Source organism: Pinus tabuliformis, chromosome 4_1 (genome assembly GCF_031772625.1).
Source record: "Pinus tabuliformis cultivar Carrire ecotype Pingquan chromosome 4_1, CPIR1, whole genome shotgun sequence".
Classification (NCBI taxonomy): Eukaryota; Viridiplantae; Streptophyta; class Pinopsida; order Pinales; family Pinaceae; genus Pinus; species Pinus tabuliformis.
In genome coordinates this window covers 674,467,705-674,492,969 of record NC_142303.1, presented here as the reverse complement: position 1 = coordinate 674,492,969, position 25,265 = coordinate 674,467,705, and the positions used below count along the sequence as shown (strand labels likewise).

At 33.6% G+C, this 25,265-nt stretch overlaps 1 protein-coding gene across 1 annotated transcript; it reads right to left on the bottom strand.

Moving 5' to 3' along the window:
* Window positions 1-591: 591 nt before the first annotated feature.
* LOC149177904 (uncharacterized) lies at window positions 592-4,734 on the bottom strand. Its single transcript, XM_089421915.1, has 4 exons — window positions 3,153-4,734; window positions 2,707-2,846; window positions 2,193-2,559; window positions 592-2,096 (listed from the first exon to the last, which is right to left on the bottom strand). Exons 1-4 carry the CDS (start codon window positions 4,732-4,734, stop codon window positions 592-594), a joined length of 3,594 nt encoding a protein of 1,197 aa, XP_089278041.1.
* Window positions 4,735-25,265: the final 20,531 nt, after the last annotated feature.

Sequence of the window (25,265 nt, the reverse complement as noted above, 5' to 3'; positions counted from 1 at the left end):
CCCCATGGGGCTCTTTTAAGATGAAAAGTTACAATGGCAATTAATTTGTATTTCTTTTAAGAAAGATTATTTACAGTATGCGTAAGTGTTTTGTCATTCACTCATTTTATGAATCTCTTCATTTCAATTGACATTTAATAATTTTTTTTGTTGATTTATATTTTTCATTGTACCAACTATTTTTTTCCGGGGAAAAAAGCAACTTTTTATTAGGATAATAAAAGTTTAGATCCAATGGTTCTTAAGCCACACTGGGCTCATTGATACATTCACAGCTCAACCCGCAGGGAGCTATTTTGCTGTTTGTAGCCTGAGAGAGTCTTCCTCCCGAGAGGAGGATGAAAATCCATAAAAACGATAAAACTAGTGTTATCCGGAGTCTCCATAATGGAAAACAACTCCATAACAGTCAAAAAAAGTGTCCACCGGCAATGTATATGTTCAAAAAAAGTTAAGAGAGGACTGAAAGCTGTGATCGGTCAGCCGAAAAGAAGGAAACTTCTAAGGAGAAATATATACAATATATTAAAACAGTGTATAGAGAAAAACTAAATAAGAGCCGACAAAAATGTGGCGGATCAAAAACTGAAATTAATGCTGTTGATCATAAGGAGGCCGGTCTGATTTGAAAGACTGCCCCTGGTATATCTCTTCTATCGCCCAGCTGTCCGGATCCTGTTGTAGACCTGCCTTAGATAACTGATCTGCTTCTTCATTCCTTTCCCTGTAGATATGGCATAATGAAAACCTGTTAAAGAGAGTCTTCAGATATAAAATCTCTTCAACAATTGTCATTAAAATTTGATTTTGGCAAGCAGCTAAACCATTGATCCAATTTATAACATTAAGAGAGTCCCCAAATAACTGTATAGAGTTGATGTTTTTGTGTTGAAGCCAGCATAATAAGAGACGTAAAGAAGAGAGTTCTGCAAAATTGTTTGTTCCTGAACCCAGCCCAACTGAGGCTTTTAGAATGTGTTCTGAATTGATATGCATGCTCATGCCTGCGCCGGCCCGATTGTTTTGAGAGGCTCCGTCAAAGAAACCACAAGGGATATCCTCCTGAATTATGAAGTTATTTTGTTTTGTTCTGGTTTTTTTTTCTTCAGGGGGAGGCAGAGCAGAATAGATGGCTGTGATATTTGAGGCAATGACAGAGGGCGGTGTAATTTGATCTTGGAACAGACTCTTATTTCTCGCTAGCCACACACCCCAGCAGAAGATAATAGGCAAGTTCCTCATATTCCCTTCCGTATAAGTTTGCCACCACTTCCTCCATGTATCGCCCAACGGCTCATTTCCCCATTGTGCAATAACCTTGAGAAAACCAGTGACCTCCTCCCAAATATTCCTCGAGAAAGGACAGGTGGTGAAAAGATGATTTAAAGTTTCCTCATCAGACTTGCACAGAGGACAACGCCCTGGACCAGCTAAAAACCTAGATTGTAGGATTTCCCATGTTGGAGCCTTCCTTTTTAGAATACACCATAGAAATAGCTTAGATTTTGCTGGGCTTTTGAGTTTCCATAAAGCTTTGGACCACCATTCCGGTACACCCCATCCTATCTTTCCCAATAGAAAAGAGTATCCCTCTTTTGGAGAGTATCCCCCCGTTTTGCTGTGAGCCCACATTAACCTGTCAGGTTCCTCCCTTATCCTAACATTGGATCGCTTTAGTTCTTTGATGAAACCTGTCCATTCATTCTTCCATCTAACATTTAGCCCTAACTCTTCATCATCCTTCCAGGCCTGTCCCCAAATAGTTGTCTGCCCAACTCTTGCCACCTGATTTAATGAGGTGATATCTTTGGAATCAAGATGTCGAAGGAGCCCTGGCGATAAGGCATAAGCTTCATTGCACCCGACCCATGGGTCTCTGCCGATCCTGATTTGTCTGCCATCTCCCACTTTCCATGCTAACCCTTGCTCAATCACTGAGAAAGCATCCACCGTGGCCTTCCAAATTACAGAAGAGTTTTTTTCCTTCTTGTTCTGGCTCCGGATCCAATCTTCCAAGGGCGTTGGATCGATATACTTCCTTTTAACCACCCTTGTCCATAGATTTTCTATAGTTATAAGCCTCCAACCAGACTTTGCTGCTAACGAAGTGCTGAACTCAGGAAGTCTTTTAATCCCCCAACCTCCCCACTCTTTTGATCTGGCCACTTTGTCCCATGCCACCCATGGTAAACCGGAGAAATCCTTAGAGCCTGCCCACAGAAATCTGCAACAAATTCTTCTGATTTTCTCCATTACACCTTTAGGAATCCAAGTTAGAGCAGCCCAGTAAACAGGGATGGCTAGCAAGACCGATTTGATGAGTGTTAACCTACCAGCTCTGGACAGCCATCTATAGCTCCAATGTGAGATTCTAGCTTCAATTTTTGCTATAAGCCAGTTCCAATCTGCTTTTCTGTAAGCAACTGGTTTTAGCCAAAAGCCCAGATATTTGAAAGGAACATCCAAAGATTGGCTAGGAAAAGGAAAAAGATCGGCCAAAAGACTCCTTTCCCTTCTGTCCACATCTGCCAAACAAACTTGTGATTTCACAGAATTTATCTGCATTCCAGTTGCTTTTAGAAAAAGATCAAAAATGCATTTTATCTCCTTTAATTCGCTGTAATTACCATTTGTAAAGATCAATATATCATCAACGAAAAGAAGATGAGTGATGTAGAGATTTATAGCTACCTCTATACCTTTTACCTTGTCCTCACTTCTGGCTTTATGAATCAGCCTGCTAAGTCCTTCAGCCACAAGAAGAAACAGAAGAGGAGATAATGGACACCCTTGTCTGAGACCTCTCTGGCTAGAGAAAAAGGAGGAGGCGGCTCCATTGACCAAAACTGCAAAGCTGACATTTGTTATACATCCCATGATCCATCTGACAAATGGATAGTTGAATCCCACATGAGTAAGGAGCATTCGGAGATAGAGCCAGCTTATCCTATCAAATGCTTTGGAGAGGTCAATTTTGAGAACAGCTCCTTTCTTTTTCTTTATTTTGACACTATGGATTGCCTCCTGAGCAACCCCAATAGCTTCATGGATTTGTCTGCCATCCAGGAACCCAAATTGTTCCATAGATATGTTCCTTGACAAGATAGGAGCTAATCTGAGGGCGATAACCTTTGAAATAATCTTATAAATGCAGTTGCACAATGAAATTGGTCTGAAATCTTCAAAGCTTTCTGGCTCATTCTTCTTAGGAATGAGGGCAATAAATGTTGAATTAAATGGTCTATAAATGTCTCCTTTCAATCTTGACTCTTCTACAACTTCAGTTATCTCGTCTCCAATTAGATCAAAAAAATGGAGAAACAATTCAATAGTCCAGCCATCAGGGCCTGGACTTTTGTCTTTGCCTAAAAGCTTCATGGCTGCTTCAGTCTCCGCCTTAGTGACCGGTGATGAAAGATCTTCAGATTCTTCTTCCTCAATGAATCTGGGAAAACATTGCACAGTTTTGAAGACTTCTGCAATAGTAGCCTCTCTCTGATCAGAATATAAGTTTTGAAAATGTCTTTTCCCTAATCCAGAGAGTTCTGAAAAGGATCTGACATCTCTTCCTTCTTCATTTTTAAGGCACCAAATAGTGTTTATTGATTTTCTTCCTTTTGCAAAATTATGAAAAAATTTGGTGTTTTCATCCCCAGACTTTAGCCAAACTGCCCTGCTCTTTATTCTCCATTCTTCTTCCCTTTCCAGGAGTATTCTGGATTGCTGCTTCTCCAAAAGAAGAATTCTATCCTTAGATTCTTGAGATGAGTATCCATCTGAATCCAAACTCTCCATCTGCTTCAGATCTTCCCTTATACAGATCAGCTCCTCATTTTGTTTCAATTTCCTAACCCTTGCCCAAGAGATTGTAGCTGATTTCAATCTTTTTAAATTTTCCATGAACAAATAGCTTTTCTCCTCTCCTGCATTGTGTTCTGGGTGAATCCAAGTTTTTTTAAACAGATCACTGAAAGAAGGATCTTGAAGCCAAGCAGGATTAAATTTGTAAGGGGCGGGGGGCTTGTGAGGAGGAGTAGATAGGTCTAAAAAGATTGGGAAGTGGTCCGAATTCCCAGTTTCCTCAACCCACTGTCTGATTAGGGGAACTTTGGCGGATAGCGAGTCTGACAGCAGGAAACGATCTAATCTTTTGGCAATTCTGTCTGCACCTACTCTTCGGTTCCTCCAAGTTGGCTTTAGCTTAATTGGGAGAGGGTCAACAAAGTTATTCTCTGAGATGAGATTATGGAAAAAATCTGTAAGAGGATCTTCTCTCGCCGATGGTCCCCAAGCTTCAGCACGACCCAAAGTGAAGTTTAAATCACCACCCAGAATCATCACAGGAGCTTTCAAAACAGATTTTGTCATCAAGTCATCCCAGAAAAGTTCCCTACCTTGACAAGGCCCATAGATATTTACTATGGTGATAGGGAAAAGGAAATCATGGGATATTATCTCCATTCCCATAACATTCTTCATCCCCCAGTTGTTGAGAACTTTAACCCTCCCTTCTTTGTACCCAATTGCTGTTCCCCCCGAATGTCCAAAGGCATCCATAGCACTGAAAGTCCACCCTGGAAGAAGAGCATTAAGCATAGGTTCAATCTCATAAGCCTTCCCCAGGGTTTCTTGCAGAAAGATAACATCTGCTTTTGAGTTGAAAATCCATTCTTTCAAGGCCAGTTTTTTGGGTTTGCTGGCCAAACCTCTGCAATTCCAGGATGTTAGGATCATTTGATAACTCCCTCAGGGGGATGTGCTGCTCTAAGAACCCCCTGGATGGAATATTGTTTGCCATCTGCAACATCCATCTTTGCTTTAAGTTTCGCCTTGAACAGGTCAGATTTCCGCCCTCGTTTGTTTTTGGATTTGTTCTGTGTAGGAAACATGCCCAGCCCACCTAAAGACCCCTGAGTCACTTGGTTCCCACCCAGAGATCTCAGATTGTATGGGCAAGGGGTCCGGGTCACAGGGAGAGGGAGAGGAGGCCAATTGTCTTCACAGTTTATATCCAGAAGAGGTAAAGTTTCAGTTAAAGTTTCCACATCCGGCTTTAACATAGTGACGCCCATATTATCAACAATATATTTTTCTTGCTCTTGATAAGACGAAGAAGCAATATTATGATTTACATTTGAATGCTCAGGAGAAATAAAAGAGGAGAGAGTCCCTGAGCACTTACCCTTCTTCGGATCGTCGGATAGAGTTAGATGTGTTTCCTCGACAAAACCCTTCACAGCTTCCGGGTCTTTAGCTATTACCTCGACGACCCCTTCCACAGCTTCCTGATCTATGCCAATTCCCGCCTCCAATTCTATAGGTTGTGCGCTTGCATCCGATGGTCCTTTCTCTATCTCCTCTGCCTCCATATTCGTATGGTCTTGTGGCTCCGGCATGTCCTGCTCCATCCTTGTTTGAGCATCGTATTGAGCATTTACTCTGTGAGCGGATGTCCTACGAAAATGTCTCCTTCTTCTCTTATGGGGGCAATCTTTTGCTAAATGTCCGTGCTCATGGCACCAATGGCATCTAAAAGGCAGGTATTCATAGTCTAAAATCTGTTCATAGACATATTCATCAAATTGTAGGTTAATCTTTTGTGCCAAACCCCCGCTCGGTTTGAGCATTACTAGAATGCGCGCAGTTGCCCTATTATTTGTTGTTAAGAAAGACATATCCGCTGTCATGTATGCCCCCAACCTGTTACCGATAGTTCTGAATACATCCTCAGTCCATAGTAAGGAGGGTAAACCCGGAGCACGCACCCAGACAGGAAATATATCTGTGCGCTCCTTAATAGCATCAAACAAAGGAGACCATTTTTTAAATAGTACAAGAATGTTATCAATATGCCATATACGCTGCAGAACCCAATCCACCGTTTCTCTGTCATCAAATTTGAATTTGAACCATCCTTTTGCTAATACCTGGGCTTCGAAATTTATAGATCTCTCTGGAGTGAAACTTCTTTCGCCCCATTCTTGAAGAAAAACAGATGTATATGGCTTACCTCTGACTCTGCCTACCAAAGTGCAATCTGCCACCGCTAGAGCTTCTATCATAGATACCTCCATCCCCAGAACCAGGTTGTCCGCTATTACCTGTGTTCCAATGGGTCTTTTCTGTTTCCTTGTCGCTCCTCTTTGCCTTGAGCTTTCCACCACCGGTCTTCTTCCTTCACGATCCTCGTTATTATCTGGTGTTATCTGTGCTGAGCCCAAAAGGGTATCTGATTCCCACAGAGGCGGGATCTGTCCTGAAAGACCCAAATCGTCGTTCCCAGAGAACAAGTTATCCGCCCCCAAGCCATCATTTCCTTCCGGCCCACCTGCTAAGGAAATGCCGAGGACGCTTGGCTGAGTCTCGGGTTGGCCTTGGGAATCTCGTGGGAGGGAAATCCTCGTAATCGAGGTTGAAGCTCCTGGAAATCTAGGTTGCTCAAGACCCGCTGGAAACCCTAGCTGGGTTATTTCTTCGAGCCCCTTAGGGTTTGTAAACCGAGATTTCAGAGGTTGACCCTTTGGATCCGAAGGCTGACTAGCCGCATTCACCCCTCTCCAATCAGACTCTTTCCCTTGTTGAATAGGGCCGACCTCTAGACCTTCATTCTGAGTCACTCTGTCCGGCTCCTTGCCTTGGAATAAAACCTGAGGGATCTCCGCCTGAGATGCAGACTCCAGACTGGGGGTATCTACAGACCCAAAATAGTAGTCCACATTCTGAGAATTGATTTCCTTGCCCCACATGGAAAGTATGTCTTCAACATCTGGGTCCAGTGCTAAAAACTCGGAGGGTTTAACCATGGTTGAAACTTCCAAGGAATAGAGACCACCGACAGACCAAAGTAAACGGAAACAGCAGACAGCAGACAGTTGACAGTATTTAATATTTTACTTTACCGACCAAAGGAAAAAGCCAAAACGCGGATTAACCTCCATCTGCCAGTTGCAAAAAGCTGAAAGGGAAGCTTCCGCGTCGGCAGCTGTGCGGGGAACAGGCCTCGTCTACCTACCCAAACCCTGTTCGGGGTTCAAGTCTCTGACCAGAGTTCGAAACCCTCCCCTGCTGCATCCTTCCCGCCGCTCTTCAAACTCGCCAGGATGTCATCTAACATGACATTGTACCAACTATTACAAGCTATCTTATTGTATATTTTTGTACCTATCTTGAAAGCATTCTTTCTTTATCCATGTCAAAATATTTCATAAAATTGCATATATTTATACGTAGGTAAATTACACTATTTTTCCATAGTTTACTCTATATATAATGTTTTTAGTAAATACTTTTTGTTTCATCTATATTTAAAATGAAAAATTTAACATTTAAAGAAATTTGAAAATCTTAGCTTAATTATTAAATTCACCATTTAATTGAATATTCTCTTATGTTATTTTCCAATAAATATAATCACTTTATATTATATGCAAATAGTCCATAATCCCTCAATACTAAATTCACCATTTAATTAAATATGACCTTATATTATTTTCCAATAAATATAATCACTTTATACTATATACAAATAATCCAGAAAGTTTTAGATAAACAATAATTAGATACGTTGTTAAAACACTCCAAATATTAATTTATAGCAATTACTCTTTCTCTCTCCATGGAAATCTGCTGTTAAAACACTCCAAATATGATTTTATAGCAATTACTCTTTCTCTCTCCATGGGAATCTACATAGTTCATTAGACTTATTCTGAATTGTTCTTGTGAAAATAATCTGTAGATTTGGAGCATATAAATTACATAATTATAAAATTACTTCAAATATAATATAAAATATAATTAGATATTGAAATAAACTAATGATGAAATACTCTGAATATGTAGATATTGGAATAAAATAATTAAGAAATGTGTTGAATATGCATATGCAGATATTGATATATAATGAGATGTCAATATATAATAATTTAATGATTATGAAGTTTTTAAGTTGTTAGAAAATTTAATTTAATGGAAAAACAAATTATTTTTTTAAAGTAATTTTTGAGTTTATAAATGAACTAATATATTAATAAAAAATGATAAGGGATTTTTACTTAGGGAACAAAGGTTAAAGGTAATAGTGTGTATATTTTTAATTATTTAAAAAATTTGAGTGCTTAGAGGGATAGTGTGTATATTATTAATTATTTAAAAATTTTGAGTGATAAGAGGGATAGTGATAATGATAGTGATAGTGGTAGTGATGAAACATTTTTTTACCAATTTAAAATTTAGATATGAAAGTATGGTATATGTTTTTTTTGGATTTAATTATCTCTGAATAAGATGATCATCGTTTCAAACCGTTGATGATGCGTCCAATTCGAAATAAACAATTTTCGGTAGCTTCATTCAATTGTACATCAATTTCACCCTTTATAACTCCAAAAAACAGGTGTCTATAGCTTCATTAACTTCTCCATCAATTTCACCATTCATGCTCTTAATAATAACTCTACCACTCCATCTCTAATTGTAACGTGGAGGAATAATAACAACTTTCGCTTTTCAAATTGTCATTAAATATTTATTGTACCTATCACCATTCCATCTATTATAATCAAAGGCTCCGTGGATGCGTGCATTTCATAGGGCTTGGATTGTTGGAATTATTGAAGGATTACTAGAACTATTGCTGGAAGGATTACTAGAACAATTTGAAGGGGCTTCTCTTGTTAAGCTCCATTAAATTTTTCCCAACCGCTGCCTACAATTACGGAAGTGAACTGCAGTCATTTCTTTAATTTCTGGAAACCAACTACAGTGATTTCCTTAAATTACGGAAATCAACTGCAGTTAATTAATTTCTTGTTGGGAGCTTCTGAAGTGGTCCATTACTCCATCTGGAGTTCTCTACCATGATCTGTGGAACACCTGACACATAGCCAACAGAAGCTTGATGGAAGTTTGGCTATATATATCTCTGTTTGGTCCCCAAGCTTGCATCTAAATCCCCTTCAATTTTACACCATCAAGTTGAGAGAGCAGAGCTTGGAAGTACCTTCAGATTTTCTGTATTCTTTTCTTTCTTCTTGCGTGAAGATTGTGTTACGTTATTTTTTCCGCTATTGCTTTTAGCTGTTGTATGCTGCCATAGTTGGAAGCTCTACAAATTTTGCATTGAAAGCTCTGCCTTTAGATTAGTTGCAGTTGTAGGTTTATATGCGTTTTCATACTGAGATGTGTTAATGCGTTGACCATTGAATGGTGTGGTTGTTGCAATTTACTGTTATACAACCTTTGCATTGAAACTTGTTTGGAGATCTGCATAAAAAGGAAATCCGTGTGGACAACGTTGTTCATATAAATTTTGTTTTACATATATGATCCATCCATTCATCCATACATTCACGCGTCTGATTTAAACTTGAAGGTTGTTCCTCGTTACAACACATCAGAGTAGTGCAGCGGAGGAATAATTAGAGATGGGTTGCTGCGAATCCACCAACAGCCGTGGAGCGTAGTGTTGAGATTGTGCAGCCTAAAAATCACGTGTTTCTGCATCCGTTGTCGTGAGCACTGGTTATCTATAAGAGGAAGGGACTGTTTCAAACTTCGCAGTAAGTTTGGTTTGCAGCAAAAGTAACATCAATGGCTGGAGGTAAGTATTCTTGGGCATTAGAGTTTTATTTTTATAGATTCTTTTAAGTATTGAATTCCGCATATTAAAGAATCGCTGTCCAAGCTATCATTTGGTATCAAAGCCCTAATTTATCTCTGCCTTGGTGTGTTCTGCTGACCAAATCGTGTTGTTATGAGAACGGAAATTACAGTCCATGCTCAGAAATCTAAGACATCTTAGAATTGTTGTTATTTTTCCATGATGATTTTTAATATTATGGTTAGTTATAGTGTGTAGCCCTCGACAGTAAGGTTGGGGATATATTAGTGCATATTTTAATTCTCCCCTTGTTTATTTTGGTCTCCATGAAGTTTTTGTGGACTAAGAACAATACGTTTCCCAAAACATATCAACTATTTATAAAAAAATGTTTTATATGGTTTTCATTAAAAGGAATTTAAGGTTTATTTATTTTGAGAGGAATTCTTGCCGTCATTTGGAGTAATACTGATATTTATCGCAGCTTTTACTCATATAGTTCTCTTGTATGAAGTTTATTTAAAATGTCATTTTGACTTATTCATTTTACTAAACAATTTTTTTTTGTTACTCTGGTTAAAGAAATGTTTATAATTTTATAAGATTTTTTTTTAATAGTTTCATTAGCGCGGTAATTTTTTCTACTTTCCATATTTTTTTTTAAATTGCTTCATATTAAATTGTGTATAAGCCATTTCTCGTAGCATGAAATGTGAAGTACTGTGTATATTTTTGTTAATGCAATTTATAATGAATAATGTCTAGTGATCCATATAATTTTAATTAATTAGAGAATAGCCACAACATCTTTAATTAAATAAAATTATATATTATGATTGGTTAGGGTCACATAAAGGTTATTTAGAAATTAAATTGTAATTAATTATACTAAATATAATAAATTTTATCCCACAGGAATTTTATTATATTTATGTAATTAATTAGGATAAAATTTCATAACTTACCCACAGGAGTTATGAATTAATAGTTTTATCATAAAGTTCAGAATTATGAATAACTGAATCTATTTGAATTGAAAATTTAGCCCATAGTCAATTTTTATGTTATTAGATTCAATTTTGAGCATGGTTTACATTGGTAAAACATGAAATTTTATTTAAGCCTCAATTTTAACATAAGCATGTGATTTTTAATTTTGATGCAGTTGTACAACCTGCAAATTTCTCTGAAATTCGTTGTGATATCCCTGAACTTAAGGGAGATAACTATAAGGTCTGGAAGGAGAGGGTTCTCCTTCATTTTGGGTGGATGGACATAGACTATGCTATTAGGAAAGATGAACCACCAGCACTCACTGATACCAGCACTGCAGCGGGCATCATGCTTTATGAATGATGGGAGTGATCCAATCTTATAAGCATGATGTTCATTAAGACTAAAATTTCAGCTGGTATTCGTGGTTTTGTTGATCAGCATGAAAAGGTCCGAGACTTGTTGAAGGCCATTGATGATCAATTCGTCACTTCAGACAAGGGACTAGCAAGCACCCTAATCATGAAGTTCTCATCCCTAAGGCTCACCAGTGTAAAAGGTGTGCGTGAGCACATCATGCAGATGAGGGACACTGTGGCTCAATTGAGGAAACTCGAGGTTGACATATCAGAGTCTTTCCTGGTGCACTACATCCTGAACACCCTTCTGCACCAATACGGACCTTTCAAAATCTCATACAACACACATAAGGATAAATGGTCAATTAATGAACTCATGACCATGTGTGTTCAAGAGGAAGAGAGACTAGTGATGGAAAGGGAAAATCACAAGCCAATCGGAAAGCAAAAGGTAAAGTACCTCCCTAAGCTGATATCAAGAAGGATTCCAAGTGTTTCTTCTGTAAAAAGAAGGGACACATGAAGAAGGAATGCGCCAAATTTTATAAATGGCTTGCGGATAAAGGTAATTTAATCACGTTTGTTTGTTATGAATCTAATATGGTTAACGTCAATATTAACACATGGTGGATTGATTCTAGATCGACAATTCACATTTCGAATTCCTTGTAGGGTTTGAAAAACCTAAGGAAGCCGGGGGGAACTGAGCAAATCATATTATCAGAAAACAAGATGGGCTCACATGTGGAAGCTATAGGAACATGTTATTTAACTCTAAGTAGTGGCTTTGTTTTAGAATTAGAAAAGACCTTTTATGTTCCAAGTTTTTCTAGAAACTTGATTTCAGTCTCAAGGCTTGTACCCTCTGGATATTCCTTTAACTTTTCAGAAAAATCCTTCAGTCTATTTTATAAATTTGATTATGTTGGGAATGGTATTTTTACTAATGGTCTTTACTGCATTAGTTTACAAAACAATGTCACTTATGATTCAATGCATGTTCACACTGGCACTAAAAGATGTGTTATTAATGAAGATTCCTGTAAATTATGGCACTGGAGACTAGGTCATATCTCCATAGAAAGAATTAAAAGATTGGTAAATGAAGGGGTACTTAATACTCTCGATTTACTGATTTTGAGACTTGTGTGCACTGCATAAAGGGAAAGCAGACCAACAAGTCAAAGAAAGGTGTCAATAGGAGTTCAGACATATTAGAGATCATACATACTGATATATGTAGTCTAGACATGGACTCACATGGTCAAAGATACTTCATCTCCTTTATAGAAGATTACTCACATTATATGTATCTCTACATGCTTCATAAAAAGAGCGAAGCATTAGATGCCTTTAAGATCTTTAACGCTGAAGTAGAGAAACAATGCAACATGAAAATTAAGATCATGAGATCAGATAGAGGTGGAGAATATTATGGTAGATACAGAGAAGATGGACAAGCACCTGGTCCATTTGCTAAATTTCTTCAAGAGCATGGGATTGTTGCACAATACACCATGCCTGGTTCACTCGACCAGAATGGTGTAGCAGAAAGAAGAAATCAAACATTATTGGACATGGTGCAGAGTATGCTTAGCAGCTTCAATATTCATAAATCCTTGTGCACTGAAGCACTTAATACAACAGTGTATATATTAAACCGAGTTCCAACCAAGGCAGTTCTTAAAATGCCATTTGAATTATGGAAAGGTTGGAAACCGAGTTTGCGACATATGCGTATTTGGGGATGCCCGTCTGAAGTGAGAATATATAATCCACAAGGGAAGAAGCTGGACCCAAGGACCATTAGTCGGTATTTCATTGTATATGCTAAAAGGTCTAAAGGTTACAGATTTTACTCTCCATATCATAGCACTAGGATTGTGGAATCAAGAAATGCAAAGTTTCTTGAAAATGACTTGATTAGTGGGAGCGATCAAACCAGGAACATAGTTTCTGAGAAGGATCATTTATAATCTCAACCTTCCACCTCAAGTCATAGATTGGTTATTGTTCATAGCACCCCTCAAGTACAAACTGGTGTTGAACAACCAATTGTTGAAGTTCCATAAGTTGCTGATGACGTTCCAGTAGATCAGGGAGTTCAAGAGTTGCCAAGAACTGTTGAACAACAATTTGAACCACATACTTCTCAGGAAGATGATGGTACAACATTAAGAAGATCTACTAGACCAAAGGGATCAACAATTCTTGATGATTATGTTGTGTATCTGCAAGAATCTGACTACAACATTGGAGCCGAAAATGATCCCGAGTCATTTTCGCAAGCCATGAGTTGCAAAGAATCAGAATTATGGTACAATGCCATGAAGGAAGAGATGAATTCCATAAAGAGTAACGAAGTTTGGGATCTTGTTGAGTTGCCTAATGGTGCGAAAGCCATTGGATGTAAATGGGTCTTTAAGACAAGGAAAGACTCATTGGGCAACATTGAGAGATACAAGGCAAGACTTGTTGCTAAGGGATTCACTCAGAAAGAGGGAATCGACTACACGGAGACTTTCTCTCCTGTATCTAAGAAATATTCCTTGCGCGTTATTATGGCATTAGTAGACCATTTTGAATTGGAGTTGCAACAAATGGATGTGAAAATGACATTTCTTAATGGAGATCTAGAGGAGGAGGTTTATATGAAACAACCTGAAGGATTCCCCTCTAGTGATGGTGAGCAATTGGTTTACAAGCTCAAGAAGTCATTTTATGGTTTAAAACAAGCATCCCACCAATGGCATTTGAAATTCCATAATGTAATTTCTTCTTTCGGTTTTGTAGAAAAAATTATGGATCAATGTATATACTTGAAAGTTAGTGGGAGTAAAATTTATTTTCTTTTTTTATATGTGGATGACATTTTGCTAGCAACCAATGATAAGGGTTTGCTACAGGAGGTGAAACAATTCCTCTCTAAAAATTTTGATATGAAGGATATGGGTGAGGCATCTTATGTCATTGGCATTAAGATCCATAGAGACAGATTTCGAGGCATCTTGGGTCTGTCACAGGAAACCTATATTAATAAAATTTTAGAGAGATTTCAGCTGAAGGATTGTTCACCAAGTGTAGCTCCCATTGTGAAGGGTGATAGGTTCAATTTGAACCAATGCCCGAAGAACGACTTTGAAAGGGAACAAATGAAGAACATTCCATATGCTTCTGCTGTTGGAAGCCTAATGTATGCTCAAGTCTGCACAAAACCTCACATTGCATTTGTTGTGGGAATGTTGGGACGATATCAAAGTAATCCAGGTTTAGACCATTGGAGAGCTGCAAAGAAAGTAATGAGGTACCTTCAAGGAAGCAAAGACTACATGCTTATGTATAGGCAGACAAACAACTTGGAAGTAAGTGGTTACTCAGATTCTTACTTTGTTGGATGTGTTGATTCACGCAAATCAACATCAGGTAACATTTTTATGATGGCCAGTGGAACTGTACCATGAAGGAGTGCCAAACAGACCTTGATTACCACTTCCACTATGGAAGTTGAGTTTGTCTCCTATTTTGAGGCTACTTTACATGGTGTATGGCTTAAGAGTTTCATTTTTGGGCTTAGAATTATGGATTCTATCTCTAAGCCATTGAGAATATATTGCGACAGTTCAACTGCTGTTTTTATGGCTAAAAACAACAAAAGTGGGAGTCGAAATAAACACATTGACATTAAGTATTTAGCTATAATGGAATGTGTTAAAGAAAATAAAGTGGTCATTGAGCACGTTAGCACTGAGTTGATGATCGCTGATCCTTTGACTAAGGGCATGCCACCGTTTAAATTCAAGGATCATGTAATGAATATGGGACTTGGTCCCATTATGTAGTTTCTCATTGTATAGACAATGTTATTTTAATGAAATTCTTAATTATTGTGATGTTTTTCTCATATTTATGTGCACCTTAATTTGATTTGAAAAAACTCATTTGTGTAGAACCAAGAATAAACATAAGATTTATTCATTAAGAAATTGTTGCCACATAAATTATAATAAGAATAAATACATAGTAATACATGGAAGATAATACTCGTCATTAGAAGACTTATCGCCATGATTCATGTATCTATTACTTTATACAGATTATCAATGGGTTTTAAGATGAGACATTAAGTTTAGAAGTATGGACCAAGTGGGAGAATGTTAAGCTCCATTAAATTTTTCCCAACTGCTGCCTACAATTACGAAAGTGAATTGTAGTCATTTCTTTAATTTCTGGAAACCTACTGCAGTAATTTCCTTAAATTACGGAAATCAACTGTAGTTAATTAATTTCTTGTTGGGAGCTTCTGAAGTGGTCCATTACTCCATTTGGAGTTCTCTACCATGATCCGTGGAACACCTGACACATAGCCAACAAAAGCTTGATGGAAGTTTGGCTATTCCACATAGCCAACAAAAGCTTGATGGAAGTTTGGCTATATATATCTCTGTTTGGTCCCCAAGCTTGCATCTCAATCCCCTTCAGTTTTACACCATCAAGTTGAGAGAGCAGAGCTTGGAAGTACCTTCAGATTTTCTGTATTCTTTTCTTTCTGCTTGCGTGAAGATTGTGTTACGTTATTTTTTCCGTTGTTGCTTTTAACTGTTGTATGTTGCCATAGTTGGAAGCTCTACAAATTCTGCGTTGAAAGCTCTGCCTTTAGATTAGTTGTAGTTGTAGGTTTATATGCGTTTTCATACTGAGATGTGTTAATGCGTTGACCATTGAATGGTGTGGCGGCTGCAATTTACTGTTATACAACCTTTGCATTGAAACTTATTTCGAGATCTGCATAAAAAGGAAATCCGTGTGGACAACGTTGTTCATATAAATTTTGTTTTACATATATGATCCATCCATTCATCCATACATTCACCCGTCTGATTTAAACTTGAAGGCTGTTCCTCGTTACAACACATCAGAGTACTGCAGCGGAGGAATAATTAGAGATGGGTTTCTGCGAATCCACCAACAGCCGTGGAGCGTAGTGTTGAAATTGTGCAGCCTAAAAATCACGTGTTTCTGCATCTGTTGTCGTGAGCACTGGTTATCTATAAGAGGAAGGGACTGTTTCAAACTTCGCAGTAAGTTTGGTTTGCAGCAAAAATAACATCAATGGCTCGAGGTAAGTATTCTTGGGCATTAGAGTTATGTGTAGTAGAGGGATTGTGTAGTAGAGATTTGGTCCATGTTAACGCATATTTATTATTCATACAAAAGAATTAGAAAAAAAACATGAAAAATCCGTGTTAGCTTATTTGTTTGTTTTGACTTTTACGGTCTTCTAATACTATTTAATAAGCATGGTATAAATCACACAAATATTATTCGATATGGCGGGCAGCACATTTATTTTGCGGTTACTGCGGAACGATTGGTCTAGATTTCAATGTGTGTTTCACATAAAAATTTGTTTATTTTAAATTTGATGTTTATATATAGCCATAATTCATTGAAGATTATGTTTGTTAGGTTGATTTTGTTGCAGCTGATCACTAGGGCTGTGTCAAATGTTAAATTTTGCTAGTGCAACGCCTCAATATGCATTAAATATAAACTCGTGGAATTTTGAAAATTTGGTTGAATGTTAAATTTTGCTGAAGCAATGGGTCAATGTGCATGGAATTTTGAAAATTGGGTTGAATGTTAAATTTTGCTGAAGCAATGGGTCAATGTACATGAAGTATAAATTCATGGTATTTTGAAAATTTGGATATATATATATATAGGGGTGATTTTTGTTATTTGAAATATGTTTTTTTGTTGTACCTATTGAGCTAAGCTTTTCTTGGAAATAAAGAGCAGCTGGCTTCATACATGCCCAGGATTTCATTTTATTTATTTTGCTTTTCCTTTTAAATAAGGTAAGTTTGATATCACTATGTTGAATTTGCATAAATTTGGATATTTTGTAAAAAAAATTGAAATCACTGATGCACTGAAATCAATTACAGATTTCAATTTGAATTGGATTTTAAAAATTATTAGTTTAAACTTTAAATCCATATCAAGAGATCTCATAAAATTGCATATATTTACACATAGGTAAATATCATTATTTTTCAGTAATTTACTTTATATATAATGTTTTTAGTAACTATTTTTTGTTTCATTGGGAATCCTCACAATTCATTAGACTTATTCTGAATTGTTCAATTATGTAATTATAAAATTATTTTAAATATAATATAAAATTAAATTATATATTGAAATAAAATAATGATGAAATATTGTGAATATATAGATATTAAAATAAAATAATGAAGATATGTGCTAAATATACATATGTATATATTGATATATGATATCATAATTTAATGATTATAAAAATTTTAAATGGTTAGAAAATTTAATTTACACTACATACAAATTAAATTTTTAAATTAATTTTTGAATTTATTGCTGAGGTAAAATATTAAGCCAGTGTCCTTTTATCCTCGGCCTCCATAAACCCTAGCGCCTCCTCCATTCTAACTGTGGCTGCGTGGCCAACGGAATCATGATTCAAACTCGGCACAACCCAGTTGCTGTACAGTTGAGCCTTTCCCTTACTTTCTCTGCAGCACCCTCATTTTCCATTGGCTGCCTCCTTGCCCAGATTTCAACACTATTCGAATCACTGTGATCGCCATCCCATTATCGCACAGCAGACATACACTCCTAGCCCTCCTATATATGTCAAAGCTACCTGGCATATAAATCAAACATTTGCACAGTCACTCTGTGAGCATATATCGACCCGCAAACCCTTTGCCTCTCTTTCTGGTTGCAGCCATTTTGTTTGTGTTGCCTGATATTCTTTGCACCTATTGAGTTACTCTTTCCTTGGAAATAAAAAGCAGCTCTCTTCATACATACTCTAGATTTCATTATTTTTTTTTTATTTTTATTTTTTTTTCCTTTTAAATAAGGTAGGTTTGATATCACTATGTTGAATTTGCATAAATTTGGAGCATTTTGTAAAAAAAAAATGAGATCACTGGCGAACTGAAATCAATTACAGATTTTAGTTTGAATAGGGTTTTAAAAATTATTAGTTTAAACTTTAAATCTATATCAAAAAATTTCATAAAATTGCATATATTTACACAGATAAATATCACTATTTTTCCATAATTTACTTTATATATAATGTTTTTGGTAACTATTTTTTGTTTCATCTATTTTTAAAAGGAAAAATTTAACATTTAAAGAAATTTGAAAAGCTTATCCCTAATTATTAAATTTACCATTTAATTAAATATTCTATTATATTATTTTCCAATAAATATAATCACTTTATACTATATACAAATAGTCCAAAATACCTCATTACTAAATTCACCATTTAATTAAATATTATCTTATATTATTTTCCAATAAATATAATCACTTTATACTATATACAAATAGTCCAGAAAGCTTTAGATAAACAATAATTAGATACACTATTAAACACTCCAAATATTAATTTATAGCAATTACTCTTTCTCTCCATGGGAATCTGCATAGTTCATTAGACTTATTCTGAACCGTTCAATTAGGTAATTATAAAATTACTTCAAATATAATATAAAATATAATTATATACTGAGATAAACTAATGATGAAATATTGTGAATATGTAGATATTGGAATAAAATAATGAATAAATGTGTTGAATATGCATATGTAGATATTGATATATAATATCATAATTTAATGATTATGAAGTTTTTAAGTTGTTAGAAAATTTAATTTATAGGACAAATTAATTTTTTAAACTAAATGTTGGGTTTATGGCTTAGCTAATATATTAATAAAAAATGATAAGGGATTTTTATTTAGGGAGACATTAAAAGAAAACAAATGTTTAAGATAGTATATATTTTTAATTATTTAAAATTTTTCAGTGATAAGAGGGAGAGAGTATATATTATTAATCATTTAAAAATTTTGAGTGATAAGAGGAATAATGATAGTGATAGTGATGGTGATGAATTTTTTTTTTACCAATTTTAAAATTTAGATATGAAAGTATAGTATATGTTTTTTTTGGATTTAATTATCATGAATTTAATTTTGCTATTATTAACAGTCATATCCATATTGGAGCAAAAAAATTGGATTATTATTAGTTACTTGGAAATATGTTAATAGCTCTTCTCCAAAAGAATAATAACATTGGAGCAAACACAACCTATCAATGTATATGCCAAAAAAAATAAGGTAAAAGGGAAATACTTACTTCACTCCTATATAGCATTTAATTTCTTCCAACCAAGCCTTAGTAGTCCTAAGTTTAACATCAACTCTCAATTCAGAAAAAAAAATTATCTCTTTGAGCTTATTGGATAACTTTATCTTAAAACCTATAAAAAAATCAAAATTAGGTATATAAAAGATAATTAAACAATAATTCACCTATCTAATTATAAATAATGTATTTGAAATTTTAAATAACTTTATTGAGAAATTATAAACTTTGAAAAAATATTGTCATTAATTTACTTGTAAATTATAATTATTATGGTTAAATATATAAGATTTAAACCTAAAATTTTCCTACTAAAGAATTATATTTGAGATTTCTTATGCAGCCAAGGCATCACTCTACATGGACCAATGAAGAAAAGGGATGGATTTCATATTTTAAAAGGTCAAATTTCTTTAAAGGGAGCATTGTATGAAATTCATAACTAGGCTAAATATCATATTTATTTTAATGATGTTGTAATGTTATAATGGTTCATATTTTCTTAGGAATCTAATAATTGTTCATATTTTGAACAATTGTGTATTTGAAACCATTCAAAGAAAATATTAAACAATCATAAAATATGTTCATTAAATATTTTAAAGCTAATTTTAAAATTTATTCCACAGAATTAAGGAATGTTACATTGAAAACGAATGGCAAGAAAAGCACTTCAAGCAAAGAATTGCATTGGGATGATATATTAATGAAGGGATAGTATATTAAAGTAGTGTGTTCTAGTGAATATATAAGATAACAATATCTTGAACATAATATTTGGTGATTACATCATAATAAAGTGGGTTGAAAACCATATAAAGGTAGTATTAAGAAGTCATTTGAAGGGCAACATTAAAATCAATACAAAGGCTAACATCTAATTAAAGTGTACTTAATAAATTATATCTCAAAACATTTTGTTATTGCATTTAATTGTAGTAGATTGGACGAATATATCAAATTTGGTGCAAGTATGCTTATAGATTATATCCAAACACATTCTACTGTTGCATTTAATTGTAATGGATTGGAGGAATATATCAAATTTGGTGGATGGATATGAAAGAAGTGCATGGACAAATATATTAAATGTGTTGTGAATTGGGAAATTTAACATAAGTAGCATTAAATTTTTTAATATTTATTAATTTAAACTCCACATATCACATAATCATATTCATGTAGATATTAATGTAGTGTATTACAATGATTAAGTTGTGGTATTAATGGAATACATTACAAGTATAATCTTATGACATAACAATCTATTGTTTTATTAATAAATAAGGAAAAAAATTAATATATAAGAATGTGTTGTTTTAGAAAATTAATAATATAATTTTAGTTTGGTATTTTTAGATTCATTATGATTGACTCAACAAAAAATTGTCAAATTCCAACCAAAACTTCCAGAACATCTAGGTTTTAGACAACCCATTAAAAATATTTATAAATATATGAAATAAAGATAATAATATAGTTTTAGGATTAATATCAACCTATAAATCATTATTTATTTAAAATAGTGAAGACATATAGACTTAATTATTTAGAAACACATTTTTTGTATGGTTAAGAACATTTAAATTATAATTATTATGATTACTGTATGATTAAAAATTATATTATTAAATAAGGAACACTATCTTAATAAATAATAAGAAATTCAAATAATTAATTTTTTTTATAAATATATATAATTATGTTGAAAAATCTCAAACACTTAAAGTAGACTACATTTTTTATTATTCAAATTTCCCAATATTTATTAATTTAACCTCCATATACTTCATAATCATAATCAAGTGGATAACTAAATCCAAGTTTCTTGCTAATTGATAATGTCAAATCTTATGTGTGGGTGGTTGCTTGAGTGATAAAATTTTGTTGGATTCAATAAAAGGGTGTGCAATATAATTATGAATATTTACATGTGTATTGCCGAATAAAAATTCTATTAATTAATAAACAAATACTAGTTTTAAATGTAATTGGTTATTATTAATATTATAGGAATTTGGATAATGTATATGTGTAATATAAGTTTTAAATGTAATTGGTTGTTATTAATATTATAAGAATTTGGATAATGTATATGTGTTTAGCGAGAATGTATTAATTTAAATAATTAAATGTATTTAATATATTATTGAGAATTGTTTAAACATTTTTTTAACTTTTTTGAAATAAATAGAATTAGATCATTATATAAGAGAATAATGAAAAAACCATTCTCATTATATTACATACATATATTATAATATGTTAACAAAATAATCTATGGATCTTATAAAATTATATTATAAAAAGTTACATTAAATCTCTTAGTATAACTTCTTTTATTTGTTTCCTAGATTTTAATTAAAAAAAAATTGGATAACAAAAATATGTATAAGAATAGATTAATTAATTAAATAAAACTTTTTCAATTTTTTTTAAAATAAACTTTAGATACCTTACTTTATATATGTTTAAATTCATGTGTTGTTAGATTTTCTATTGTTTATAATTTGGCAAAGATTGTTTGGAATTACAAGTAAATGTGAGTCAACACAAAAATTAAAAATTGCAAGTAAATTTGAGTAAATATTGTTTGGAATTACAAGTAAATTTTGCAAAGATTGTTTGGAATTACTATTAAATTTGAGTAAACATTAAAAATTAAGATTGAGTCAACAAAAAAATTGTCAAATTCCAACCAAAAATTCCTAAACATTTAGGTTTAGACAACCCATTAAAAATATTTATAAATACATAAAATAAAAATAATAATTCAGTTTTAAGATTAAGATCAACTTATATATCATTATTTTTTTTAAACAATGGAAACATATAGAACTAATTGTTTTAACACATTTTCTTAATAGTTAAGAACATTTAAATTATAATTATTATGATTATTGTATGATTAAAAATTACATTATTAAATAACAAATACTATCTTAATAAATATTAAGAAATTCAAATAATTAAAAAAACTTACAAATATATAAAATTATGTTGAAAGATTTCACAAACTTAAAACACACTACATTTTTTATTATTTAAATTCACTAATATTTATTAATTTAACCTCCATATACCACATAATCATAATCATGTAGATATTAATGTAGTCCATTGGAATGATTAAGTTGTGATATTAATGCAGTGCATTATAAGGATTATCTTATGATATTAACAATCTATTGTTTTATTAATAAATAAGTAAAATGATTTTAGATTAATTCTAAATATGAAAAAAAATAATATATAAGAATGTGTTGTTTTAGAAATTTAGTAATATAATTTTAATTTGATATTTCTGGATTCATTATTGATTGAGTCAACAAAAATTTGTCAAATTCCAACAAAACATTATTTAGGTGGTTATTACACCTTAAAGGCCACTCCTTATTTATGTAGTTATTGCACCTAATCACAATTGAAAAATAGTTAATTATGATTCACATTACATACATAATTAAAACATCTAACTAAAATAAATTCACTACTATACAAAACAAGTAGCCATGTGATCTTGAATCTAGAAAAAAAACCAAGTTGTTCCCCAACTACTTTTTATTAGTTCAAATTTAACTCTTACACAACCATTAACATTTTTTTTATCCATAACACATGGAAAATTATGTAGTCCAAAAAAAACATAACATGGTGTTTTCTAGGCAATTTTTTATTGGCATTATGAATTAGGTGTTGTCCTTTATGGCAAACTACCTAATGAGTTGTTCTTATTTGATATTACTAGGATTTGCACCAGATGCTGCGAAGGAAATGCCGTAAGTCGGTAGCACATATGGAAGACGAGCATAAATGAAAAAAAATGTGATATGTTATGTGATCTAACTATAGCCAAATTTGAAAGAAAAAATCTTAATGTTAAATGCAATATAGTCAAACAATCTACTGATAACAGAGGTATGCGCAACTTCCTTCCCAAGTTCTCAATCCAAGAGCTTATTTTCATTAAAAATTGCATCCCAGATTGGACCATTGCCTTTCATTACCTTAGCTAGACTGAACCCTTCACCCTCATATGGTAATGGTTCCAAATATTTTTTTTGTGCGAGAGACTTGGCGGAGTCTGTACACTAAACCCTTCACCCTCATATGGTAATGGTTCCAAATAATTTTTTGTGTGAGAGACTTGGTGGAGTCTATAGACCCCTTTCAATAGGGTAACCCATGCAATTGGCTCCGGCCTTCAACCCCTCTCGTTAGATTTGAACCTAAGACCTTATGGAAACTAAGCCCCACAAATCAAATAGTCTACACCTTATGGCTGAGGTTACGACAATCTACATTACAAAAATTGGTAACTTGTATGCCATGAATGTAAGTTTAATTAAATCCCAACAAGATAATTTTTAAAATTTTAATTAAAATAAAGTAATGTACTACCCTATATATGCTAGCTACAGGAAAATTATTTGCATATGGTAAGAACTATATATAGCTTTTTATGTCAACAAATATTATGACCAACTCAAGAGTTCCAAGACTAGTCATCAATTACAGGCCTCTATTCCTCATGAATCTAGTTTGGTATACCAAATCATGATGGGAAAGATATTCTCTAAATTTCATCTCGAGTCATGATTTTTGCAAATCGCAGTAAAATAAGAAGACAAATTCAGGAAAATCTTCAATGTACCTGAAAGACATTAAGAGTGGAATTTCATGCCTTTTGAACTTAAAAATACCTTAGCAAATTCCAAAGGGTAATGGATGATGTTGTCAAACCATACTTTGATTGATTAATTGTTTATATTGATGACATATTGGTTTTTTCTAAATCCATAGATTAGCATTTCAAACACCTAAAAAAATTCCTAAAAGTAGTTAAAAATGTAGAATTAGTTGTTTCTAAAGAAGAATTTAGAATTGTTCAAGATCAACATAAAATTCCTTGGCAATATGATTTCAAACAACCAAATAACTTAGCAGAATTATGATGTTGAGTTTGCCAAATAAGCTCAGTGTGACCAAAAGGGAATCTCACTAGTGTATGATTATTTTCATTGAATACAAAGATCTCTCGCCAACTACATAGAACACAAGTCCTTAACACTAATCTCTAACCATCCCTTATCAGATTAGTACCAGAAAAATAAACATGACCAACATCCATTATGGTCGTTCTTGATATCGTCTACGAAAGATCCTTAAGAAAAGCTTGCCAAGCAAACCACAATGTTACATACATTTTCCATGATGTTAATTTGATCTAGCAACAAATGAGTCAGAGAAAGGGACTAAAACATTAGTACTACAACATCAACTGCCCAAAATCACATATGCTTTGGCGAGAAAGGAATCATGCTTTAAATTTCCAGGTATTGTCTATGATTATAAATAGTACAAACAAGACTTATTTCACCTTACTCAAGTTTGGTTCAATTTTTACCCTTCTTTGAGGCCTGCAACCCAAATGGCTCATAGACCAAAAATCAGATATGCTTTGGCGAGAAAGGAATCATGCTTTAAATTTCCAGGTATTGGCTATGATTATAAATAGTACAAACAACTGTTGTAGAATTTCATATGGAAAGAAAATCAGAACAAGACTTATTTCACCTTACTCAAGTTTGGTTCAATTTTTACCTTTCTTTGAGGCCTCCAACACAAATGGCTTATAGGCGGATATTGATTTCCTTCGCAAGAACTAAGAAGCCCTTTATCATGGATGGAAAAGAAAATATGTCACGGGCTACCAAATAGAATCAAGTGGAAGTGTAAATGTGTTTGTGATTTTGAACAATAAAACGATATAAATTTAAAGCTCGAACCGAACACTTTTATGTGTAAAATAAAATAAAGAATTTGAATCACTTCTCTTTTTTGGCGAAGGTTGAGGTTGAAGGAATGAGATATGATGAGTAAACTTTATTATCTAAACATTGGAAATGCATTGCTTGTATCACAACAATGGTATTAGATTCAAATATTAAACTTTCTTCCTGAGTACACAATGGCAATATTGATTTGAACAACATTTATATAAAATTTTGGAGAGTAGCAATATGGATCGATCGAGTGGTGGAATCCGAGAATTTATTTTTCATGAGTTTGGAAAACTTCCTATTTGATTGTACTTTAAAAT